General features: G+C 39.8%; 1 protein-coding gene across 7 annotated transcripts in view; it reads right to left on the bottom strand.

Annotated features, from left to right (window-relative positions):
* Window positions 1-6,719: 6,719 nt before the first annotated feature.
* The window catches only part of SEMA6D (sema domain, transmembrane domain (TM), and cytoplasmic domain, (semaphorin) 6D), a 70,661-nt gene continuing 50,247 nt past the window's right edge, over window positions 6,720-27,133 (bottom strand). Inside the window, exons 2-19 of one of the 7 annotated variants that reach the window (XM_006895281.1) lie at window positions 21,301-21,463; window positions 20,780-20,891; window positions 20,152-20,212; window positions 19,970-20,032; window positions 19,763-19,864; window positions 19,459-19,549; window positions 18,893-19,012; window positions 18,091-18,179; window positions 16,967-17,184; window positions 16,728-16,859; window positions 16,261-16,416; window positions 15,998-16,171; window positions 14,967-15,107; window positions 14,794-14,871; window positions 14,356-14,417; window positions 13,930-13,986; window positions 12,051-12,218; window positions 6,720-10,450 (exon numbers count right to left, since the gene is read on the bottom strand). In XM_006895281.1, the coding sequence (XP_006895343.1) occupies window positions 9,162-10,450; window positions 12,051-12,218; window positions 13,930-13,986; window positions 14,356-14,417; window positions 14,794-14,871; window positions 14,967-15,107; window positions 15,998-16,171; window positions 16,261-16,416; window positions 16,728-16,859; window positions 16,967-17,184; window positions 18,091-18,179; window positions 18,893-19,012; window positions 19,459-19,549; window positions 19,763-19,864; window positions 19,970-20,032; window positions 20,152-20,212; window positions 20,780-20,891; window positions 21,301-21,409 (3,222 nt within the window). In that variant the 5' untranslated portion in view covers window positions 21,410-21,463 and the 3' untranslated portion in view covers window positions 6,720-9,161. Of the gene's footprint in view, window positions 10,451-12,050; window positions 12,219-13,929; window positions 13,987-14,355; window positions 14,457-14,793; window positions 14,872-14,966; window positions 15,108-15,997; window positions 16,172-16,260; window positions 16,417-16,727; window positions 16,860-16,966; window positions 17,185-18,090; window positions 18,180-18,892; window positions 19,013-19,458; window positions 19,550-19,762; window positions 19,865-19,969; window positions 20,033-20,151; window positions 20,213-20,779; window positions 20,892-21,300; window positions 21,464-27,133 lie in introns of those variants that run through there. The other 6 variants (XM_006895284.1, XM_006895287.1, XM_006895283.1 and 3 more) reach the window with 6 other exon arrangements.

The raw sequence follows: 27,133 nt of genomic DNA, 5'->3' as shown, positions 1-27,133 counted from the left end.
ATTGAATTTTAAGTTTATATTTCAATTTAATGAGTTCCTCCAGTTGCAGATTGCCTAGACCAATGAGTGGCCCTGTCCCTCAGCCTGAGATGTCACTGAACCGTGGGGCCTAATTCAAATCCCAAAACCTAAACAGCACCATTTTCACCACCCAGGAGTCCTAGTAACACCTAAAATTTTCAAATTTGCAAAAGTATTCAGAGAGCTCTGTTTCCTTTTAGCACTTCTTAAAGCTGTCTCCCAATGGTTCCTATGAGAATAGTTAAAGCATTTTATCATACTCTTATTTGGGAACTAGATTTTTAAATGGTGAAAATGAGTATATACTTTTACTATGCTTATTTGCAATAACTACTATAACTGTCTGGTCAAGGTCGGTCACCAGATTTAGGATGAGACTCTGGGGTCTACCATCAAATATCCTTCACCAGAAATTCTCTATGAGTTTGTTCTATGTCTACCAGAAGATGAGGCCACTCAAATGATAAGGAGATATTCTCCTTTAAGATAAGATCTAACTCTTGTGTTGTGTGCCTTGTTGAAACCAACCCATAGCTGACCCTCCGGAGAGTTTTCAGAGGCAATTAATCACATGGAAGGAGATTGCCCATCCTTCTCCTGCAGAACAGCTAGTGGATTTAAACCATGTGCCTTTGAGGTTGCAGCACAACTTCTTATCACTAGGCCCCTAGAGCTCCCTGTGGCTTCCTAAATTAACTGAGAGCAGTGGAAAAATTACAACTGTGTTTAACTCCCGGTATACAACCCCAGCTCAAAATGAAGAAATTCCAAAATAAGAAATAAAGTGAATTCTCTCCAGAGACTCTATATATGACAGTGTGTACAGCTGTGGGTCTGGCAGGATGCCTAGAAACTTAGAAGGGTACAGTTTGAACATATCAGCTTCACTCTCTTTAAAATGCCTGAATTCATCTTCTGGTTGCTTTAGGCAAGACCAGTTCAACTCGACCCATGGAGTTCTTCTAAGTAATTGATTTTGCCTGTTCATTAAGATGGCTCAACATGTGATCGATTTGACTGAATGTTTCATTTTGTCACTAAATAAAACATTTTGGCACATACCACTGGACATCGCAATTATTCTGCCTTTGTTTTGTCTCATTTTACATGATGAGTTAGAGAGAAGCTATCTGTTCTGATTGAACAAAAATATTTTTTCCCAACCCTGACAAAGGGTATTCTGGTTTGTGCACAAGGCATGAGTGTGAGGAGATGTTTTGCAACTTGGTTTGCAAACTGGCATTCATCTCTATTCCCAAAGTTGTCTCAGCCCAGTTGATCTCGATTTCTGTACGATGAAAAGGAAAAGGACATATTTCTTTACAACAAAAAGCATGTGAGGATGAACTAGATAGGGGCTCCGAAGCTCCAGGAAAATCCAAGAGAGACAGAAATGGATTCAGATCAGCTAAGTGTTGGCACTCCCTCAGGCACTTAATACGGTTTCTAAATAAGAAAAACATGTCAAACAAGACCCACAGACTAACAATTGATCATTGTGAGCCCAAATTTCTGTGAAGCACAAAAGTAGATAGTGACAATGATTAAGGCATGCCTCATCTTGCAACATTTACCTTTTTTTTCTGAATAGGAACAAATATGGATCACTTTCAATTGATTGGCCTGATAGTTGTCCTACAATTTTTTTTTGTCTTACAGATGCTTTATTTATGTTCCTTATTTTATTGCGGATTTCACTTATGTCTTATGTTTCATAGGGAACAGTTCTCACACACTCATAAACTTCCTCCTCCTCATGAGGAGAAAGACTCACCAATGGCCTGCATTATGCAGATGGCACAACCTTGAAGAGGGCTTGAAGTGCTTACTTCAGAATTAAGGACTGTAGTCTTCAATATGGATTGCATCTCAACACTAATGAAACAAAACTACTCACCACGAGGCCAATGAGCGGCATCATGATAGATGGAGATAGGATTAATGATGTTAAAGATGTCATTTTACTTGAATCCACAATCAGTAGCCTTCACACCAGCAATCACGAAATCAAAAGATAAATTACACTGGGGAAATCTGCTGTCAAGGATCTCTCCAGAGCAACAATGTCAGTCTAAAGAGTAAGGTGAACTAAATTCAGGCTTTTCAATTGTTTGGTATGTATCTGAAAGCTGGACAATGACTAAGCATGACAGAAGATACTTGATGCCTTTGATTTGTGGTACTGGAGAAAAGTATTGAACACACCATGGGCTGAAAACAGGTCTGTCCTAAAGAAAGGGTGCTCTTTGGAGGTAAAGATGGTGCATCTCTCTCTCATACTTTGGGTATGTTGAGCTCACTACATTCTAGAGGAGGTTTCATTCTTTTCTGGCATCTATTTTAATCTTTTATTTTTTGTAATTGTAGTGAGCTTTTTTGCTTTCTTCCTGGAGGATGTCATTAGAGGGAAGGGTGGTGAAAGTTCAACTCATATACTTTGGGCATGTTTTCAAGAGGGGCCAATCTGTGGAAAAAAGACATCATGCTGGAAACGGTGAAGAGATCAAGAATGAAAGGAAGACCCTCAAGAAGAAGGATTGACTCAGTGACTGTAACAATGGGCTCATGCAGACCAGAGACGGTGAGGATGACCCAGCTTGTTGCCATCCTTAGGATGGTACAGGCTAGGGCAAGGTTCAGAACTGTTGTTCTTAGAATCACTATTGGTTTGTAGTTGACTTGATGGCACAACATCTTTAATCTGAGTCAAATATCCCATGGCTGTTGCATTCAAAGCAACAACTTGACTCTAATGACTATATCATCGCACTGCCCAATCCCATACCTGTGGCACTAGTTACACAAAAGTGTGTGTAGCCGTACATGCTAGTAGCTGCCATTTTGGCCATTACAGACATAGAACTGTTTCATTAGCACAAAAAGCTCCAAGGAATAGAGTTTATACACACTGGTACATCTATTAAAATGTCAAAATTTACATCATCATTGAGTAGGTTAAGAGAAATCATTAAAAATAGTACACACTGAACAAGCACTCTATTTTCATTGAGTGAGAGTAGCAATCAAGAACTCAAAAGACATGTAACATTAGGAAAAGTTGCTAGCTCTTAGGAAAAGACATCATCATGCTTGGAAAGGTGGAAGGTCAGAGAAAGAAAAGAAGACCCTAAAGAGAGAGACTGATAGAGTGTCAGCGAAAGTGGGCTGGAGCATGGTGCCATAGATGTGGATGGCACAGGAGAGGTCAGGGTTTTGATGTTTTTAACAGCATTGTTACGAGCTATAGCAGAGTGATGACACCTAAAATAAAACAATTTCTCTTCATACTTTGATTCACCCCAACTCAGCACAAAGTTCAAGATATGCATGCTAGTTATGTGTTACAAAGAGAGTTAATTCTTATCAACCAAGAGCTAGATATCTAATACGTAATTACAATAGTACATCACAGAAACAGGACACTAAACATGTTATTTTCCTTTAGATATGAATTTTAGTTGATTCATGGTCGGAGGGCTTAGGACATTCCGTCCCTTGCACTGTTAATTAAAAATTGATTTTATTATAGGTTCAGTCTTGTTTATGGTATAATTTCTTTTTAATAAAGAATGTAATATTGGCAGAGATGCAAATGTTTTACATGTTATTAATGCAGAAAGGACAAACATCAAATATCATTCCAAGCTAAGTGGCTTAAAGTGCATTGTTTAGCGTTCCTTATTTTATTGTGAATCTCACATATATCTCACATTTAATAGGGAACATTCCTCACACACTCACGAAAAGCCTACAGAGCCATTAAAATAGCAATATTTAAATACGGTTTTCATAAAATAAGTTGTGGGGAAAAAAATAAAAAAAAATAAGTTGTGGAATTATGGAGTTGACCTAGACCACAGAAGCATCACAAATATGAATGGCAAAGCATCTTCTTTCACAAATGAGACTATCAAGTTTGAGAAAGTATCCCAAAGTCAACTGAGGAGCACAGGAGTCAGGAGTGGAACTCTCCTCCTTAGACTGACACAGAGCTGCCTTGAACACCTTGGGTTTTTCCTTCCTCTGAAAAGGACAATGGAAAGACTGAATTCTTGAGGACTAGAAAACGGTGGCCTCTGTCGGATGGCATAAAGCTAAGTCCTCCTAGTTTCAAGCCAGAACCTAAGCCACTATTCGCCACCTTGTACAGGAGATGCCCTACTTAACTTATACCAGATTTCAAGTATCTTATCTAGTTTAAAAATTATGCTTATCTATAGAAGGCTAAATGTACAGTCCAGTTGGCATAGTGTCGGGTTTCTAACAGAAGAAAGTTTGGCGATTCAAATCCATCAGTTAATCTGTGGAAGAAAGGCAATCTCCTCCCATAAGGATTTACATCCTTGGAAACCTGATGGAGAGTCTATAGGAGCTTGACTTCACAGCAGTTGGTTTCAGTAGCCATAGTAACCTAAATTCCTAGTAAATTGGATTTCCAGATCCATGGCATAGGAGCTTTGGTTAATTCAATTGATGTATGCCTTTACTTTATGGTTATATGATGTTATCTCTTTGAAAAATTCTATTTGTCTGACCCCACTTCTCTCAAATGGAATACAAACATCAAGTACAAATACTCAAGTGTGGGTTTCTTATCTGAAAGATTAATAGATGAGCTTTAGGGATATATATAAATCCTCTGAAAGTATTGTTGTTAGATATTGTCTATTACCCTCCTTAAACTTTTAAAGGCATTGATAATTATAAAAGATCAAGAACTTTTATAATTGGGTAAGAGAAACATACTTTTGAAAAGGAAAAACCAAATCGCTAAACCCAGGAAAGCTCATAAATTTTCCAACGAGTTAATGTAGTAGCTTTAGGTGAGTTCTGGTGGCCTCATGGCAAGAAGCTGTGTTGCAATCCTGAAGGTACATGGTTCAAATCTACCAGATGCTCTGCTGGAAAAGGAGGGAAAATCTCCTGTGTCAATTGGATCCGACTCGATGGTTCACAACGGCGGGGGGGGGGGGGGGGATAGTAGATCTATTACCATGTGCTATCAAGTCATAACTACTAGTTGACCTTCCAATGGGTTTTCAGAGGCTGCAAATCACATGGGAGGAGAATCACATGCCCATCTTTTTCCCATAGAGCAGCTGGTAGATGGGAACTGTTTGCCTTTGGGTTGACAGCACAACTTCTTACCCACTAGGCCACCAGAGCTCCCTTTACTAGACCTACATGATCCAAATGCAACTGAAATACTAAATAAGTCCAAGAAGAAGCAAGGTTGAACATATGTTTGTCTAATTAATGGTCTCTTTATTCATTTGTCAAAGCTCTTAAGAGATACAATTTGGCCTCTGGAAATCAGTGTGATGGGAGAGATCTTCTACCCTCTCCCTTCTCACACCTCCAGTCATGGTGGGGGCTTTAGAAGACTAAGGGTTGACTCTATGACTAGTGCATATAGTATTGCCAGCTGGAACAAGGGACAGATAGGCCTTGAACCGATCTTTACTGCTCGCAAAAGGATTCCTGCAAACTCTTCCTCCTATTTCTTGACTGTCATGTGCTATGATAGGAATGATAAAGGAACCTTGAAACCATTAAATTAACATCAAAACGGTGACACCAGGACAGAAAGCAGGTGACGATCAGGGAGATAGCAATCTACTCTCCTAGAAAGGGGTTGCTGGACTCTGAGAAAACATGGCCACAGAGGAGTCAGAGGCAAGAGTTGGCCACAAGCAGCTGAAACATTCCTTCTATCTCTCTCAGGAGTGTATCACCAATTTCAACATCAGAAAGAGGCAACAGTAGCTGTCCCTGATTATTTAAGTGCACACTGGACAAGGATCCAAAAGAAATTGTACTTCTACCGCCCATTTTTTAAATTTTTGGATTATATCCTCTACTACATTCTACCCCAAACAATGGAATTGAAAAATATATCAAGTGGTGAGAGATGTTCATAGTTTGTTAATTGTAATTTTAGACTTAATTACATTAAAAAAACAGATCAACAACTCCTATAAGAATATGAATCATGAATTTGAAAATCTCTGTTGAGTTAAATATGTGGACAAGGAGAAACACGAGTGAATTTGCCTGACACCTTTTATTGTTGCTGCAGTAAAGTTCACATAGCTTTTTAAATAACTGCTCATGTTTTCAGGAGTTCTAATCATCGCTATAAGCAGCCCTGGTAGCCCAATGGTTAAGACATGCGACTGTGAAGCAAACAGTGTGTGATTCCAACCCACCAACCTCTCTGTGGGTGAAAGATGAAACAATCAGCTAGTGTAAGATTTATGGCTTTGGAAACCCTATGAGCAGTTCTTTGTCCCATGCGGCTGCTGTGAGTTGGAACTCAATAGTGGTGGGTTATTCCGTTGGTATTAACTTTCTGAAGATAAAAGAGGGCTGTTACCTTAGTGGCAAGGAGTTGCACGCCAACCCGAAGGTGTTCAAGTCCACCAGCTTCTCCGCAGGAGAAAGATAGGGAGCAAGTCCTCACCACTTCCAGACTCTGAAAACCCACTGGAGGGTCAGCTATGGGTCACTTCTGACTCAAAAGTGCACAACCACCACCAAAAGGAAGCAATTGTGTAACCATGGGTGGGTAGTAAAATATTACAAGAAGAATATTCTGGAGAATATTCAAGTACATTTAAAAAGAAACATTGGAATTGGTTTGAAAGATTGAAGAAATATGACTGGTTGTAAGCCTTTTCAATATCAAGAGGCAGGGCATAATGACTTGAATATTTTATTTTGACTTTACATGCGGTGTTAAAAACCCAAAGTACATATTATTTACACATCCACAATACAAGTTTACAAGATATCTATACATGTTAAAGTACTCTATAAAACAGTATAGAGCCACTTCACTTTAGGGTTACTTTTTATGCCGTACCATTAAAAAAGATACAATCTGTGTTTACCTTTGCACAAATGGATAAAGCATTTAAAAATTAAATTAACAGGATAGAGACTAATGTTAGAAATTTCAACATAAATACTGATAGAACTCACATTACAAACTACAAGGAAGCACAATGTTACAAAATGTTATGGGGGTCACACAGAACTCCTGTTCTGTTTTACACACGCTGGGATTAATATTGGTAAAGTGAATTCAGACACAGGTTTGTAGTTGGTGGACTGAGTAGTGTTTACTGTTGGTTGGTTTAATTTATTACTAATCTGTAACTTTTTAGTTGCAAAGCTGAAGTGCTTTTTAAAAAAAACCACAAAAAAAAACCCCCAAAACCCTCAGGTTTCGCTTTTGAACTCCCAGAGATCTCAGGGAATCATGTTATCTGTCAAATATTTTCAAATAAAATGAATAATCACATCAGTGTTTTACATACTATATAAATAAATGCTCTGGTCTTCAGCAAACCGTCCTCCCCCAAGTAATGTATACCATCAGGTTTATCAGCAGCAATCAGTTGCATTTACTTGTCTGGATAGATCAGGGGCATGCCTCTGCCTTGGTACTTCCTACATTAAGTTCAATAACCAATTGTGTGGTGTGCAGCATATTAACTGAAACAGTCTTCTGGGTTGCACATCATCAACCATAAGCGGTTTCTTCAAAACTACATGTAAATGACTCTATATGGTTTTCAGCAGGTGTCACATTGCCTGGGAAACCTCATTTGACTTCACATTATCACTGTCTCATCCCTAGGAAAGCAGGAGTGGAATGTTGATCGTGGCAAAGAACGTAATGCTGCTATTCAGGTGGATTGTGTTACTATTAATTGCTCAAGATTGCTTTTTTAAAGATTTTTTTTAGTCTTTTTTCAGGTGCTGGTTGAAAAACATTTACAACTGGCACTCGGTAAATGATGTGCTATACTGAAAACACGGGACATATTTTAGTACTTCTATCATTCTCATGAGTAAGGCACAAAATGCACAGATTCAGGTAAACTCACATGGAATATTTACAATATATTGTCATTACCTGCATGACTCAGGAGAAAATTCTCACATAACACAACATAGACAACAATGATTGCACCATTGATAGTTTCATGGACTATTTCTGCTGTACCAATTATAATTTTGTTCAGGTTTAGCTTTTCATTTTGTTTGCTTGACTCTTGGGGTAGGAGGAATTAAAGGAGGAAAAATTTTACTACATGGGGAAAACTGAACACAAAACAAAACCTTATTATTTAAAGGTTTACTTATTATTTAGCCAAGGTTAAATAGAGTGACTCAGACTTGGATCTGTGGTGGTCTGGTAAACTTTACTATGAAAAAGTGGTGGATAAATCAAGGATACCTTTTAACATCTTTAACTCCTTAAGCTGGCAAGACTGTAATAGAAGTTTGAATGGATAGCAGCACAAAATTACTTTGAACTCTTACATTCTGGCATTGGTACCATGTACATCAAGTTTATAATTTTGATGATCACATGAACCTTATTTTGTTCTCGAAGCTAAGCCCAATGGACTGCAGTGGGAAGAAGCTATTGTCTCTTGTTCAATCATGCTTAATGTAAACAACTCCATAGCACAAGATGCAATGGACACATACACACATCCTAGTGGGTACAGAACACGCACGCACACACTGCATACACACTCACAACTCTGTTGGTGGCATGGGGAAAAAAGATGCCACACATGAAATAAAAAAAAAAAAAAGCTACAGTTTGGGTCAAAGACAATTTTTAGCAAATTGCTTGGTAATCTACAAGTTCGTGTTTCTTTGAGACATAACCATCTTTTTTGTTTTTTTGTTTCTGACATTTGTGCAAGAGGCAAGGTGAATGCATACATTTTAAAATGTTCACATTTAATGGGAAGACCACACAGAATGGCAGTCTAAATTGAACCCATTTTCAAGTATTTGCTTACAGATTCTTCCGAGTACTGTATCAGCTCTTTATACTGGCAAGGGAGCCTCTTAGAGCTACCCATCTCTTTAGCTTCAAACAGAAGAAATAGAATGACCAGCACCTTCCTTTGTCTTGGGGCAAGTACTCAGAAGCCTTGCTGCAGTAGCTACATGTGGCAAGTTCTGATGTTGCCAAAGTTAGAAAGAGTTTCTTTGGCCACTCGATTCTCTTTAAAATATAAGTGAGTGTCTTCTCTTAAGGTTCCCTTACAACATAATTCTCTCAACAACATGTACAGGAGAAAGCCACATGGGAATAGCACACTTGAGGACTAGTAAGTGTATTTGTTCAGTGGTCTGACCGATGTGGTTTGAGGAACAAATGAAGGCTTTGGTGGCACATCAGGTTTTAAGGACGGTGTCCTCTTTAGTCCCGTCCTGGGGAGGGTGCCATTACTGGTATAACTGCTTTGTCTGGAGAGGGAAGGTTGCAGGTGAACGCTCACTGGTGTTCCCTGAATAAAGTCCACCTTCGCCCCTGTCGGGGTGGGCATGTATGCTCCACGGTTAATACTAGGCTGTCTGGATAACAAAACACCATTTGGTGAGTTTATGTTTTTAGGCATGGCAGATATAGAGTGCCTCTGTGAGGAATTTTTGTGATAGCCCCTTTGTCTTTCCAGAGAAGTCATTGGGACTCCAGGAGTGGTGGGGACGTCCACTCGCTTGGTTGGACTATTTCTGGGGAGAGTTGAAGGAGGAGAGTACAGTGATGCCTCCCTGTTGGGGACCTTTGGTGGGACCTCAGACATGGTTCCCACAGGATCCAGCATTAGGGTCTGGTGGGCCATTTGGATGTCTCCCATGATGGCTTTGGGGTTACTATTGGGGTCATTTAGATGCTTTAGGAGATCATTGAGGGTATTTCTGGAATCCACAGAACGGCGGTGATCCCTTTTGCTGGACGACTTGGGAAGAGGGTGGTCAACGTTTTGGAGCTTCTTTTCTGCTTTGTGAGCATTGGAGTTTGAGAAAGATGTGTTGTAGTCATGAGTAGCATTAGGGAGAACAATGGCACTGGGGATGTGCCCGTGACTTAATGGGGAGTGGGGCGGAGGGCTGGAAGGGAAAAACTGGGAGGTTTCCTTCCTGGATGCTCCGTGGCCGTGAGCCTTGTCTGAGTGGCTCTTCATGGCCTGGATGGTCTTCTGGTGCAGCACTGGAGTGGACTCGGGTGTGGGCAGGGCAGCCAGCTCAGGCGGTTGGCCTCGGTGGTCCATTACCATGGATTTAGTGTCGCCATTGGGCGGGAGCTCTTTCCGACTGGTCAGCAGGTTACTATACAGTTTAGGAGAATCAATATTCTGTTGATATTCCTTAACTGGACTGTCGAAGAGACCATTCAGCTTGGCAAAACTTCCACTGGAGTCTGTGCACGACTGGGCAGATTCTGCGTCCTTATGGATCTTCCTGGATTTCCGCACATACATGTCACGATAGCAGTATACTGCCACGCCTGCAATGAATGCCCCCAAAACAAAAGCGGCAAAGACGCAGGTGATGAGGACATTCATGTGCACCATCTGGTTGGACTCCCCAGACTGGACTTCCCATCGTACACCTGCAACAGACACAAAGGAAAAAGTCTGAGGCGAGTGACAGCTTAAAACAACCTTCATCTGCACAAAGCTTCCGTTTACACGGCCCCTATGCTGGGAGGGCCAAGGAGGCTTCCAACTTCTATATTTTTTCCTTTCATTCCAATAGGATCCCCATAAAGACATGTTTTTGCTACAGATTCCAAGAAAACTGGAATCTCCCTGATATCTATTTGCCTTGAGTCTTTTCCCTGATACGTCTTAGTTTTTACATATTATTAGAAATCCCATTCAACTTAACCATTAGAAAGTACCTATTTTCTAAAAAGCCAATTTTAAACTCGAGGAATAGCCTGTTTCTTCAGCTTCTCAAAATTCAAGAGTAAGTATTAAGGGACAACTGGGGTCAGGGAAATGTACGCATTGTCACAAATACATAGTATGCTAAAACAATTATGCTAACACAGTCATGCTATCTGCAGCAGAATAATTTTAAAAGACATATAATTTGTTCACACACTAAAAGCATCTGCTTGGTTCATGCTAGCTACAAATACAGACTCTTATTTGCTTTGGTAATTTTAAGAAATTACATCTTGCAGTGACACATCCTTGAATCACCTGCTATGTACGATATCCACATAGTCTAAAGAAACACACTATGTGTTAGTTAGGAAATATCATTCTTGAGATATTTGAGAATTATTTAACTTAGACCTAGAAAAAGAAGAGCGAATTAGTTTGAAAGTATTGGAACTTTTAATGCAACCACAGACATCTAACAGTCTATCAAAGAAATGTTAGTTTAAGAGGTATCCAAGTCTGTTACATGCAATAGACGCAACTAGCCCAGAGCAAGAAAAGGCAGTGCTTTTGAAGATCCTGTTGATTTCAGTTAGTAACTAAGGCCTTTAAACACTAGTTGTTTGTAAGAAATGCTTAGGGTTATGGATTTCAGTGGCATTGTGAAAAGACAATTAAAGATACGTAGAAACAAATGATTACAAAAGAAAACAAAGCAGAAAGGGGGGGAAGGATTATAAAATGGTTTATAACAAAACATGTAAAATCAAAATCAACAGATGTAAATCATAAATGACAATGTACTGTCAAACGCTGACTGGAAACCTGATATCACAGCTCAGTAAGCAATGAAGAATTGATTATGACTTTTTTCCTTGGCATAATGGACCTGATAAGCTCATTTAAGAGGCAGCTATTTTATAACTGCACCTATTAACTGCTGAAAATGATAGTGATGAACACATACTCTGCCGTGACTCACTGCTAGTGGCATTCAAGCAACCTAGCACCTCACATTCCCTTTTCTTATGTCATTCTGAAGTGAGGCTAAGAAGGCAGAGAAAGCCTCCTAGTGACACATCCGGTAGCAGACAATAATCTGGATATTTGCAGTCAATGAGTTTGGTGTATTGACGTTGCTGAGGCCCTTGCGCCTCCCAGACTCCTCAGTGGGGTCACTGGAAGTTCAGGTCACATCACTGGCACCTCCGTTTTATGTTCATCATCAGGTTCAGAGGAACCTGAGTCCATTGACTCCTCATGCAAATTCTGAATCAGGTTTCCACTCAGTTGGCGATGAGTTCCCTGGTAAGGCCTTACCCTTTGGGATACCTGATAAAGGATCAGTAAAATCAGAAGTATTTGGGTCATCTTGAACTACAAATTTCCGGGAGCTCGTCAGTTTAGGCTTCCAGGAATCAATCACTTTAGGTGTAATTTCTGGGATACTTGCCATTGTGGTAACAGAAGACGAAGATACCTCCATGTCTGTGGTGGCAAACAGATTTTTATTAACACAGGTAGTGTTGGCAGAGTCTTCTAAGTGGTCTGTTGCTTTTTTTTTTTTTACACATAAAGTTTAACTCAGTATTGAGAGAAGCCTGTTCTAGGATTTTACACACACACATCTGAAGAGATTACACCAAAGCCCTTTCTTCCAAAGGAAGAACAAAAACTAAAATTTGGGAATGAAAACACATTAAGTAGATCTGAAAATTAGAAAGAAAACCAATAAACAAAGAAATCTTCAGAACACTCTTACTGAATCCCATATGGCCATTGAGGGTACTCTTGGAAAGGAGAATGAAATCCCAACCCAGATTAACTGGCTATTTTCTCATCCTCTTATGAGACAATATCATTTCATTTCTTACTGTGTGTATTTTTGGGAAGTATTTTAATAGATGATTAGATACTGTGTATCTTTCACTGGGAAAGCGGCAATGTTAAATAATGAGAAAACACCTGGGCAAGCCTCAACAAAAGCACTTGCATTTGGACCAGATAAGCCTAAATCATGGCCCTGCTTTATTTGCTACATGCCCCTCACTTATTTGTAGACAAGCCTCTTCAGTAAGGTCCTGTCATGATGGGAAAACACCAAAGAAGGGAGGGACCCTGTCCAGGTCTTCCAAAATGCCTGAAGACTCTCATTCCAGAGAATGAGCAGCAATTCATGCAACACAAATGGCATTTACAAGCTGAACAAGGATGCTTGACAGGTAAGATATGCCATCCCTCCCTCACATCCCCAAAATGTGCTGGTAAGACTTGGAAGTAGGTTCTACTTGGTAGTAGAACTCAAATTGTTCTTAACTTATCTATTAAAAATTTTCAGGGTGTTATGGTGGCACTGAGTTGTGATGTTAACCCAAAGACAATCTACTATTTGTAGATTTGGAGGAGAAAGATAGGCAGCTTCCTCCCCTAAAGATTTATAGCCTCAGAAACACAACAGAGGGTTGCTCTGTATCAGTGATAACTGGGCAGCCATGGGTGAATATTACAAATTTCAGCCTTCAGAATGGAAGCATATACTGTTTGGCTAAAACCTCAGGGATGCAGATTCAGACTGGTGAAGTGGTCACAGATGAAGGTTTCACAGTTGGGAACCAATGGAGGGTTGGGCCCACTGAATATCTTAATGTATCACAAACCAGCTTCATTTCCACGAAGCCTTCTTCATGCCACTGAGACCACGACATTCAGAGATTCCCATGATCACCACACACCATTCCACAAAAAAAAAAAAAAAAAAGGCACTAAAACTGGTAAATACACATTTTTTTTGGAAATGTGTATTTGGTTACGAGGTCTTAGGAAGGGTAAGGAGAGAAGGGGGAAATAATGAAATTCTGCCATCCATTAAATAGAGATGGCTGGAGAGAACATTCACAATGCAGGAGGTGAGAGAGAAAAAAGCTAGGGTGGATGTGCGTGCAGCTGGAATGCGAGCTAGGTTAATCGGTTTGGTTTCTTTTACAGAATGTGTCTCAGTCAATGATGGACTGTTAACATGCTACAGAGAGGTGAGGTGTTGAGTAAGAAAAAGTCTTTCGGTACCATCAGTGGGCTGATGAGTCCAAGCGGAAAAATGGAGGGCTGCCAAACTGCGCAAAAGGAGGGGAGAAGGGGCTGAAAATGCCAAACTGAAGGAAAGAAAAGGTTGTTAATTCAAAAAAATGAAAAAAAAACTAACCAGATGTTGGACCTCCAAATATTTTGTAATCTGGTGTAGTTGAAGTAGGCAAAATTTCTAAAAGAATTAAAGGAACAAGGAATCAGTAAAAAGTAACCAAAAGAAAGCAAAAATTTTCTAAATTTCCAAACAACTAAAAAAATGGAAGAAAAAAAAAAAGGATTTAAACTAAAAAGATTAACCTACTGGTTAGACTACTGTTCTTGTTATTTCCTACAAGATTTTAAATGGTGATAAAAAAAAATATAAAAGAAAGATTTTTCTTTAAAGTATCCCCATGACCAAAGAGCTCAACTTTTGCGAAGTTTAAGTTAAATGCTAGGTGGTATGTGTCCCGAGTCACTAAAATGGCTGATTGTAAAATAATGTCCACGTGCAAATGTGGTCAAAAAGAAGTTCGAGGTGGGAATGAAGGCCCCATCTTACCATGGCAGTCCCCGAGGTGGGCTGTGTTGCCGTATTCTGGGTCCTGCTCATATCCTCCAGTGCTGTGGTTATGGAAAGCAAACAAGTCTTCAGTTAACAGTCTTCATAGGAACGTACATGACAACCAAAGCAGAATCAAGAACACAGACTGATTAGCAAGAATGGGCAGAGAGAGAGAAAAACACAGAAACATTTCAACATAGCATGCGAAAACGAGGCTTTCCGTGACAAGTTAGGGAACTACAATATTTAAGAGTAGAAGAGAATTAGAGAATTATTTTGTTCCCTCCATCCATTTCCCCTAGGTATTATTAGCCTGTCTACAATCTCCCTTTTTCACAGCTCCAGTTTTACACACACACTATTGGAACTTCTCTGAAATTTCTCATTTTATACCCCTGAAGAAATAGTTCATCCCAGCTCAGTAAGGATACTTACAGCATCCCCGAGGTCACTCTCCCGCAGGCTCCCTGGCTTAACCAGCCACAATACGGGTCACGAGAGGCAATACAAGACCTGTGTAAAGCCAAGTAGGATGTAACTCGGATTTTATCATCATCAAAGGTCTTCATACTTCAAGATCCAGGGTGGGTAAGGAAATGTCAGCTTACTTTTTACATGATCCATAGCGCTCACAGCGACTGAGAGGTATCCGGATAACACAGCTGGAGAAGGCCACGTACAGAGCATGGTGATCTTTATCCAACTGCAATGAGATGACTTTTCTGTCCTCCTCGTTCTCAGCATTACATCTATTTTGTGGGACACATTTTGAAGGTATCGTTAAGTTTTGTAAGCCATACTGTATAAGACTAGTTTGCTTTAGTTTCCACAATGACTGAAAGTCAGAAGGTTTTCAGGAATATACTCAGTAACAATACTGACATGTGTATAGTTTATGAGGTGCAGGCAAGTTGATTACCACTTATAATAACCTAATGAACAACAGATTGCAACCATGCCCTATCTACCCTGTTCCAACCTCATGAACTCTGTCTGGCATGCAGGGAGCCCATTGTTGCAGTCATAGTTCGTTACATTTCAGGCTAGACAAAAGATTTCTTAAGATTGCTTTCATGTTCTGATGACCTAAAGAAAATCCAGTTAAGATGGTCAAGTTTTACTATTGAAAGAGAAAGATAAATGTTTCAATGTATTCAAATCCTCTCACACTAGATGTTTCTGGGTCCTTCTTAGATACTTTAGCTTCATTTCTCTCACTTGTGTCTTGTTTGTTTTAAGGTCCCGAGAATCTTTTATAACAGTGGTTGGAAGAAAATTTTTAAATAGAGGTGCATTCTCTGTGTCTGCATGTGAACTAACAACCATCTATTGTATTGAAACATCCTAAAATGCATCAGTAAGTTAAGAGGCACGTTTCTACAATGTTCTCATTTTCCACAGGTGAAAAACAAGGGCTGAATTATTTTTAGACTCATCAACTGCTCACCGTCCTTGCCCTAGTAGGTTTTGGAAACCAGCAAAGCCAGGATTTATTTCAGTTAGGGGGGAAAAAACCAAACCAAAACACAAGTATGCTAAACCACTGCTAATCTAAGGGGCTGAAAAGAAATGAGTACATGAAATCCACACCGGAAATTTGTGAGCAGTTCTAAAGGGCATTCTCGTATAAGAGACCTACTTTGCGTGGTTGTAAGCTTCAATCTCTTCCAGTAATACGCTGTCATTCAGAGAGAAAGGACTGGTCTTTGCCAAAACTTTAAGTACCATGCCAGCTTCAGAGCCAACAAAGATGACTGTGTAGTTCTGGTAGGGCCCAGCGGAATGGTCAATGGCAATGGCCGTCAGTCTGTACCTATGAGAAAACAGGTGACATCAGAGGAAAGAACAAGATATGAGAACACGTCTAAGGGGTGTGGGCCGCTGTGCCCTCCACTGGCTCACCTGACTCGTGTCTTTGTGAACCAAGGCTCATCTGCGATGGGCGGAACGGCAGAGTCCATCAGTGGGTGGGACTTGATGAAAGACAGGGTTTCATCAGGAAAATCGATGGACGTTTTATAAGCTTCAGCAAGGCCGTGCTTTGCACAACAGCCAGGCCTGCAAGGAAAACAATAGGCCATTTTGTTTTGTTTACTCACAAAACTGTATCTAATAAGTATACATTCAAGGAACTTCTTGACCAGAGAAGTGGTACTTCCCTGAATTGAAGGGTCCCGCCCCATTCACACTCTCGGTGCTGTGGGCACTATGCTAGAATTCTGTTTACTAACTTGTCCAAGATGCTGCAGAGGCACCACTTCCTGACAAGAGCTCTCAAAAGGGGGTGTATGAGTTGCCCCTGAAGGTGGATGCCTCCAAGGATCCCAGAATTCTGTTACAGCTACACCTTTTCCATCTTTTCTCTTTACCTTGGTTTTGGAACTTTGTCTTCGGGGACTGCCGTCCAAACAGAATCTGGAGTTTTCTGCTCTTTAAACCGCCCTTTGAATACTTTTTCGATGTCATCCATGCTGAAGGCACAGACCGCAGAACCGGGAATGCTGAAAGAGGAGACACAGCATCAGGAAGAGAACTTGACCAATGAGCTCGCTCTGGGTTAAAACAAGCAAGCATAGAACTCTTTGAAGTCCAAGGCATATGTTCTCACCTGTTGAGCTGGGTGGTAAACACCCCAACCACAGTGGGGATGCCATTGATTTGTATTATGTCTGTAATAGACTGCAGAACATCAAAGTAGAAGAACGAATCTCCAGGCACAGAACAGTTAAGCCGAGCCTTTAGAAAGGAAGTCCAGTGCTTTTCCAGGACCCGCTGGGAGCCACCCATGTCATTTTTACATATACGGGCCACGCGGGAATATACAGCCTGCCCAAGGGACAAACGCAAAGCAATAGGGGTATGAGCATGGAGATGAAATGGTAACAAAACCCCCCACTATTTATGGGACATAAAACGCTAAAGATACATCTGGTTCAAAGGAATCTAGCTCTCTTTCTGACAATATATACAGCAGAAATGCAAATGAGATTTACCTGTGAGGGAAAAAAGACTATTTCCCTATTCTGCCAAACAAACTCTACAAGAATTGAACTCTCTTACTGCCTTAGTGAAAGGAAACCATTTCTTTTCTTTGGCTCCAACTTGGCTGCTCCTCCTATTGTAAACGAATAGTACTGTCCTGAAAATTGGCTCTTAACTGAAAGGGGGGCCCCCTATTTTCCCTCCTGCCTTTTTACACTGAAGGAGAATAATGCATGAGTTGAATTTCTAAAGCATTAAAGAAGCATGTATAGCTTAAGAGTGTGTACAGAGCACTTTCTACAGCGAGAGAAAGGTGAAACCTTCTCAAGGTCCTGCCCTGTGCACTCTGCCCATGGTGCTGGGTTCTCCGGCAGTAATTCTCATGCATTTCTAGGAATGGGTAAAATGTTAACATCCTCAGCAGCTAATCCAAGGTTGGTGCATAGAGTCCACCCACCAGGAGGTACCTTGGCAATCTACTTCTGAAAGATCACAGCCTTTGAACACGCCACGAAGCACACAGTTTGACTCTCACACACATGGGTTCTTAATGAGCTGCAATTAGCTCAACTGGTTTAGTGGTCATTCAGAAAGAGCTTACCCACTTCTCTGTACTTGTCTATACAGGCAACAAATGGACTACTGGTGGTAATACCAAGGGAACAGCCAAATTGGCACCAAAATTATTTCAGTGCCATGCAGAATCACAAAATACAAGTGCGGTGTAGATGTGTGTATATATATACTTGCCTTGCCTAAATTATTATGTTCTACAGCAATTTCTCGAAAGAAGAAATAGACATAATTTCCATACTCTATGGCATGAAGAAAGTGTGGTTCTGAAAGAGAAATGGAAAACAATCTAATTCCTAAAGGATAATTCAATTAGCATAAGACCCTAACTGCTAGCCATGATTGACAGATGTCGCATCGTTACAACCAAGCCAATGAGAACTCAGATTATGTCCATGAGTTTTGGGGAGTCCCAGTATGGGTGTGTTCAAGCTTCAGGGACCCCACTGCCTTTAATACTAGCTAATGGACTGTAAAAAGCCCTGCAGGGAAGTGAACTACAGAAGAGGTCTTTGTTTCAACAGATTTACTCATTAACCTATTTAACTAGGAAAGAAAACCTCTTTTCACTTAAAATAAAATTTTAAAAAAATTTTGATTTCTAGACTCCAAAGAACAAAATGACTCAGCAGCTATGGGCTAATCAATTGTCACTGTTCATGTCCCCAGATAGGCAGAGGGGAATGAGCAAAGAGTATTATATGCATTTAGAGCTAGACAAATTGGCACACAGAGATTAAATCTTCCTTTTTTAAGTCACCCATGATAAATCTTGGATGAACATATTCTTTCACATGAATATTGGCTTCTCTACTCCCCTTTAAAGCTCCTCTTGAGTGGGCTACAGAAAAACAGCGTGTACTTGTATTAAATAAACAATTAAAGTCATGCTCTGAACCTCCTGATGTCCTTGGCTTCTGTTCCCACCTGAGTCACGCCTCTATCTTGGCCCTCCCATGCCACTGCTCTTCAAAGGTACCTTTTATCCATTTGGAATCATATTTAATTGTGCGAAGGGCAGATCCATCACCCATGCTTCGATAAATAACAGCATCACTAGCCAGGAAGTCAGCCACTGTGGCAGAATACAGTTTCCCATCTAAAACAAAAGTTATAATTTTGGTAAAATAACCATAATTATCCTTTGATTCTAGGTAGCATGTGATACCCTTTGGAAAGCTTTCACCTGTGCTATTATTATGTATATAAATAAACCTATACCTGACGCTTATCACAAACCTAGGATAAATTGGCCCATCATGTTACCTAATTTTACAGATGAAGACTTCAAGCATCAAAAAAATTAAGCCATTTGCTCAGGATCGCTGGCCTAGTTAACAAGAGATTGTCAGAATATTTACAATTTGCACTGTCTTAGCTTCAGATTTAATTCTTCTCTTCTGAAAATTTGGTCATATATCTTTTGGTCACGTAGTCTTTGAAACATCTATAACACACACCTTACATAAGTTATGAGCTGGTGTTTTGTTTTTCTTTAAATTTCTTTTGTTCTTTCAATAACTTCCATTCTTTTAAGGATCTTACCAGCAAAGAGAGCAACGTTGGTTTGTTTGGCATCAAATGGGCATCTTGCCAGGCCACTGATTTCTTCTCCATCATATTCTAAAGTATTTAACTACAAAAGAAAATAACTGTTGTCATTTCTGTTTAATGTGCTTGTTTGAAGGCAGAGGCTTTATTTGTACTAAAATTCTACTTGCATAATCATTTTTATTGTTGCAAAGCATTAGAGATAAAACAAATTTTTTGGTTATAACAGAAAAGATTCAATAGCTTAACTGAAGCAAGAAAAGTTGACTTAAAAAAAACCGACATAAAATACACTTACCCGATAGTATCTACACATGGGATTAAATGCATTGGTGCCACAAACAAAAACCATCTCATCATTTCTTGGAACAAATACTTTAATAAAGTTGTGGCATTCATCCTAAAGAAAGTAATAATTATATTAATATTGGGCATTCCATCTAGATCTCTGAGATTAAATCGAGAACAAGATGCAATCGTGTGGCCACACATCTGCTGAACTTACCTTATGTTTGCCTTTCATGGCACAGTTTTCCCGATCCTGCTGTCTTGACCGCCACGTCAGTTTCTGTATTAGTAAAGACAAATCAAAGTTCCATTGTTAAGTATGAAAATTGCTTGAGGGGAGAAGAACATCATTGAAATTCTGAGAGACAACGAATAAACTTGACAGCTACAGTTGCTCACCTTGCTTGGTATTACTTCTGTTTTGGGGATTTCATTTAAGTTCACTGTATAAACTTGATCCCTGTTGGAAACAAGGCAATAAGTCATACCACGTGAATGCATAAAAACATTAAGCTGCTTCTTATTTTACTTTCACAGATCTGCCTTTATTGTGTTTTGGAGATCTGGATTTTCTCTGTCTCACACAAAGTCAACAAAGGGTGCTTTTTCATTAGTGAGTTGCTTTTTTATATATCACTATACTTAGGAATCAAAGAAAGCTCTTCTCTCCAGGCATAGGTCAAACTGCTACTTGATATTAGCATAGACATACTTCCAATATTTGCTTGAATAATTCTAAGTTAAAAAAGAATAATGAAAGATTTCCCTCCTCCCCTGCTGATGTAGGAACGGAAAAAAAAGAATGGTTTATGATTTCTTGATGGCAGTAATAAAATAGCACTGCTGAAGGCTTTAGCTCTGTATTTCGTTCCCGGTACACAACACTGATTTTTCTCGGCGAATATTTTTGGCTACTTGCAATTTTTGATCACAATCACATATTAGTTTTTCATGAACTAGACACATTAATGCAAGCACCACAAGAGAAAAGAATTTTAATCTAATAAACCAATGAGAGGAAAATTACCTGCCAGCAATATAAAGTGTGTCTCGAATTTTCAACATCAGCTGAAAGTCCAGTCTGTGCTGCGAATCATTGCCTGAAGGGCGTCCTCTAAAAACCGGATATTGCCTTGAATCTGCAAGTAAAAACGGGCTAAACTATCAGTCAGGATTATGGAGCTGAAGAATCAATAGACAGTATTGATTAGCTGTATATACTAGTTGTAGAAAGGTTTTAACTAAATTTTTCTCTTAAGGTCTTGAATATAGATGAATACAAAGACAGTGAATGTGGGCAAAGGGTCTTTTGTCTTTTAATTGGAGCCACATAACTTATGGATGGGATGCTTTAGAAAAGCTTCCTACAAAACTATCTTGTTTTCTTGCAAATACTAGGAAATTATTACAGATTAAGTGAGACACTTTTTCGACACATAAAAAATCCCACAAACAAACAACAAAACAACCCATGCCCACCCTTTAAAAGAGGAATCAAAATCCTACAAGCTCCTTGGAAAAAAGACGACTATCCCTTGGACTACTTACAATGGTAGTCAACGGTGTTAAGGGGTTCGTCATCTTCTGGAAAGCTGACCGCCCTCAGCTGGGGAATCATAAGTAGCAGCATGTAGGCACAAAGTAGAAGGAACTTCATGGTGGGTCAAGGTGAACTCAGAGCAGCCCCTCCTCAGAAATCTCAGGGAGCTTCCTGGAAAACACAAAGCACCAGGGGAAGATCCATATGCCGAAATAAAGCTTGGTTCCCATTTATAATCAGCTCCATTTTCACCCCCAGCTCCCCACTCCCCCTCCCACTGGGAGCACTGGCAGTGGTGGATGAGGTATCTCTCCCTGAAAGCACAGGCACAAGATGGCCACATTCCAGGCCTGATGAGAGCATCTGGTGAGCATATTGCATTTTTAGGCAAATTTGCAAGCATCTTTGAGGTAACTATGTATGTCACCACAGCAAAATCACCAGAACCAAAAACAGAAATGAGGGCTGCTGACTTGGCAAGAAAATAGACAAAGTTGGGATCTGAATATTAATTAAACGTCAACCTTCTTTCCTTCCCCTCAAGCCTGAAATGCACCCAAGGCTGCTTGTTCTCCCCTTCGCCATAAAATACTTAAGCTGCCTCACAAACATTCAGAGGGCTGATGGCCCTTGTGCCCATTCATCAATGCATTGTTTAAGCTAGCGCAAAATGCTCCATATAATCAAACCTTAGCCCTCAATGCTTAAGCTTAGTAGTTCCCTAAATTTAGAAAGCCCAACATGGAGGCAATGGCATGGATGACCTTCAATCAAGGTGAAAGGGAATTAAAAGAAATGAAATGATTTCATGATGACCAATCACCCCAAGCAGGGCAGGAGCGAGGCAGCACAGCTGATACCGGGCCACTGGGGACATCTAAATTGTCACGTAATAACATTTGGACACAAACCAATACCCTAAGTAGGCCCAGCTTCTTAGCTTTATTGAACTTTAGAGCTGTAGGGGGCCTTAGGGATCATCTAGCCCAACCTCCTCATTTTTCAGATGAGAAAACTAAGGGCCAGAGAAATTAAGAGACTCACTGAATTTCACAGAGTCACTTAGGGCAAGCGTGGAGTCTGAGCTTCCATCACCTGTGTCCCCACCCAAGCTCTTTTCATCATAAGTGATAAAGTTAAATGATTGAGGTATTTTTTCCCCTTTAAAAATATAATATTGTACAGTATTTTGTGGGGAGAGGGTGAGGAATTTGTTCACACTCTTTACTAAGGTGATGGTTTTGCAGTCTATGTAGGTGAATTTTATCAAATATGTGTGTTTATTCTTATGTCAACTGTACCTCAATAAATTTTCACAAATATAACAATAGTGGCAAGTGTACAAAAATAAGGGTCACCATTTTTACAAATTCTTTTTATGATAACAATTTTTTTTAATAATAAAAGTGTTCTGGTGGCCCTATGGGATGGATTTCTTTGTGAAGCTTTGAGGACTCCACTGTGTAATACATATCACCCTTTTCTCAATCCAGATGCCACTTTTAGCTGGAAAGGATGGTATTTTATTGAACATTAAAATGCTCAGCTTTATGCCTAGTCTTATAATCCTGAGAAGTTTAGGAGAAATCATGAGACTCACTTCAAATTTAGAAAGTCCAGCCACTCAGCCAGGCACTTAGTGTGCAGCTTTAATCTATTTAGTGTCAAACACTCACATGCACTCACATTTGCGCTGGGTGATGCTCAAATTATTTTTATTTCTAAGTAAAATAGAAGCTGAGAACTTGTGAGGTTTATAATTCTAGCTTCGTATGGAGCGGACAGTGGTAAGAAGCTGCATTGCTATACCAAAGACATGGGTTTCAAACACAGCAGCTACTCTGTGGGAAATGGATGGACAATCTCCTTTTTTTATGATTTACTGCCTCTGACACCCCACTGGAGGGTCAGCCATGGGTCAGTTCCAACTCAATGGTACACATCAACAATGGCTGATTAATCCAGTATCAAGGAAGCCCCAATGGCTTAACAGGTAGGAAGCTTTGCTGCCAACCCACAATCTGCTTGAATCCACTATTTCCTCTTCAGGGATGGGCAATCTCCGGTGTGATTTACAGCCTCTAAAAGTCCCTTGAAGGGTCAGATATGAGTCAGTTCTGAGGCAACGGCAATGGGTTGAGTTTGGTGTTTGAAGTCGGTATCAACTGCTCCACCTTAATGGAGTAGGAGCTGGGGCAATATCAGTTTGTACACCAGGTGAGAATATGGGTTTTGAATTTAGTCTAACTTGGGCTTGGACTGAGCTCCACCGACTATTAGCTGAACAACTTGTAAAGACAGGTTCTCTAAGCTTTCTAAGTATTAGTATTTTCATCTATAAAATGTAAATAATACCCCCTTTCTAAGGAGGTAAAAAAGAACGGAATTCACCTAGTGAATTCTGAACACTGTTGGTGCTTGTCAATGTCCTTCTTATTGGAGAAGACTGGGTATAGTTTGTCCTTTAAAATCTAAATAGGAGCTAGCTAGTGTTGTTAGGTGCAGTCAAGCTGAGAATGCCTCACAGAGATTCTATGCACAATATATCTGAACCCTGTGTATCTTGTGTCAACCTCATCATCTCTGACATACTTGAGCCCCTTGCTGCAGTCACTATATCAATCTCTGATTGAAGGTCTTCCTCTCTTTCATTGACCCTCCATTTTTCCTAGCATGATGCCCCTTTCCAAGGAATAGCCTCTCCTAACAATATTTCCAAAATATATATGAGAAGCTTCACCATCCTTGCCTCCCAAGAGCGCTCTGGCTGCACTTTTCCCAAGATATATGTTTGTTCTTTTGGGACTTGAGGGATATTCAGTGCTCTTCTCTAACAACACAATTCAAAGGCATCAATTATTCTCCTGTCATCCTTATTCATTGTCCATCTCTAGAAGCATTGGCAAGTGATTAAAAAGATCATGACCCAAATCAAGCACACATTAGTCTTCAAACCAACATCATGGCTACTCAGTAATTTGAAGAGGTCCCTGACAGCAAACTTTCCCAATATAATACATCTCCTGATCTCCTGGCTGCTGGTACAAAGGGTGTTAAATTGGTATCCAAGTAAGATGAAATCATTGACAATATTAATTTTTTCTCCAACTATCATGATGTTGCTTATTGGTCGAGTGGTGAAAATTTTTGTTATTTTAATATCGACATGCAAGCCATATTGAAAGCTGTAGTTATTCAAGGGAAGAAACTCACTTGGAATTTGGAAAATGGAAAGATCTGAAAACAAATTCAAGCTTGCAGTTGCAATACGGAGAGGTGCTATGGGCAAAATTTTGAATGATCCAGGAAGCATCAAAAGAAGATAGAATACATACAAAGAAACCAAAAAGAATTGGTTGATACAGAAAAATTTCAGGAAGTACCATATGAACAAGAGCCACTGGCAAAAAGTTGGGTTCCAGGAATTGATGGGAAACCAACTGACATGTTTCAAAGAACAGATGTAGCGCTGGAGGACAATTGCTTGGCCAACTGTTTAGAACAGATTCATATTTGTGCCCATTCCCAAGAAGGGCTATACAACAAAATGTGGAAATTAAACAATATCAGGAATATCACATGCAAACAAAATACTGCTGAAGAGTATCCAAAACTGGCTAGAACAGTTCATTGACAGAGAACTGCCAGAAATTAAAGGTAGGTTTAGAAGAGGCCATGGAATCAGGGATATCATTGATGATATCAGATGGGTCCTGGGTGAAAGCAGAGTACTAGAAGAACGTCTATTTGTGTTTTATTGACTGTGGAAAACCATTTGACTGTGTGGATTATAACAAACACTGAAAAGGATGGGAATCCCAGAATATTTCATTATGCTCATATGAAACCTACACCTAGACCAAGTAGTCCAAACAGAGCAAGGGAACACTTCATGGTTTTAAATCAGGAAGTTGTGTGTCAGGGTTACAGCCTTTCTCCATACTTATTCAATCTGTTTCCTGAACAAATCATTCACGATATTGGACTCCATGAAGAGGAATGTGGCATCAGGATTGGAAGAACACTAATCAACAACTTGCATTAGGCAGATGACACAACCTTGCTTGCTGAAAGTGAGGAGGACTAGGAACGCCTGCTGCAGAAGATCAAAGAAATATGGAGCTGGGTATAAGTGGTCCTAAAACACGATCTGGTGAGTTACTTTTACTCTTTTAAAAACAATGGACAGCTATTTTAAAACACTAAAGGACTGTTTAGAATAAGTCTCAACTCTTGAGCATATTTATCAAATCTGGAAAGGAAAGCAAATAATAATCCCATCATCTTAACCCAACCGCCAAGATGATTGGGTTCTGTCACATGTAGATATGCTTAACTGTAGTAAAAAGGTGACCTTAAGTCGACCATTTCTGACATATCATCCTCCCATTTCCCTTCCCCTCAGTGTATTACCATTCATTTAGAAAGACCTCTTGAAAGTAGAAATATTATTAAAACATTAAATGTTGCCATACTAACAACAATGTGCTATGACACCAGTCCTAAACATAGTCTTCCTCATGAAAATCACTGGATCTTCCTGCTGAGCATCGGGGGGGGGGGGCATTAGAAACATCATTACTCTAAATTCTAAAGAAACTTGGGAATATCTACATGGAAGCAAGAAGGTAGTTCTGTGACTCTTGCTACACCAGGATAAGGAGCTAAGTGTTTCTCATCAAGTAGGCAGATATTCAATGCCCCAGCAAGCAGGGCTGGGAGGGTCCCTCACCAGGAAAAGTGTCTCTCCCAGCTGTGACCTAGCATCTAAGCTGAGGACAGAATCACTGCTGACTCATTGGCAAGCACCAAGCTGCTGGCTGAGCTATCATTTCCTATAACTCATTCATCTGACACACAGAAAGCAATTTCTCCCCACACCCTGCACCCCCCAGTCTAATCCTCCAAAAATAAAATCCCACTACTAACTGCTTCCTGTTCCTACATAAAGCTTTAATTTTTTAAATTATTTTCAAGCTTGCCATAGAAATTTAAGTTGAATTAATGCTATGCATATATCAAAGTCAGGCTGGTAAGAGAAAAGAAGAATGTGAAAACACCTGAGAGAAATGTACCATGCAGAATATTTATTTGCATTTAAAACCCTCAGACTACTAGGCTCTTACCTTATTTAAAAGGTAGTACAGGATTCTAGGGCTCAGTTAAAAGATAGAATTAGTTATGTGAACTGAGGATAAGCCAAGAGGCAGGACAAAACATCAAAAACATGGGACCCTTCCAGAAGAAAAAGTCTGACAACCCAATTACAAAATAGCCAACAGACACATGAAGAAATGTTCAAAATTACTGGCAATAAGAGATGCAAATCAAAATCGCAATGAGATATGTCATCTCACTCTAGTAGTAGTGGCAAAGTTTAACAGGGCAGCAAGTAATAAATGTTGGAGAGGATGTGGAGAGATAGGAACTTTTATACATTGTGGGTGTGATTGTACAATGGTACAATCACTCTGGAAGGCATGCTGGCACTTCTTAAAAAAGCTGAACATAGAGATTCCTTATTACCCAGCTATTGCTTGGTAATGTATATCTATATATCTATTGCTTGAAATACACCCTGAGAAAATGAGAACCGAGGCTCAAACAAACTTGTACACCAATGTTCATAGCAGCATTATTCACCATTGCAAGAACGTGGAAACAACTCAGATATACAACCACAATCGAATGGATTGAGAAATTATGGTATCTACACATAATGGAATCCTAAGCAGCATGTAGGGTCAATGATTTTGTAAATTACTACCTAATTTGGGAGGGGCTGGAGAGCATTATGGTGAGTGAACTAACTCAGTCCCACAAGGATAAATATTGTATAAA

Source organism: Elephantulus edwardii, unplaced genomic scaffold (assembly GCF_000299155.1).
Source record: "Elephantulus edwardii isolate Elephantulus edwardi_28Jun2011 unplaced genomic scaffold, EleEdw1.0 scaffold00164, whole genome shotgun sequence".
NCBI lineage: Eukaryota > Metazoa > Chordata > Mammalia > Macroscelidea > Macroscelididae > Elephantulus > Elephantulus edwardii.
The sequence above is the reverse complement of the archived record's forward strand: the minus strand, read 5'-3'. Positions and strand labels throughout refer to the sequence as shown.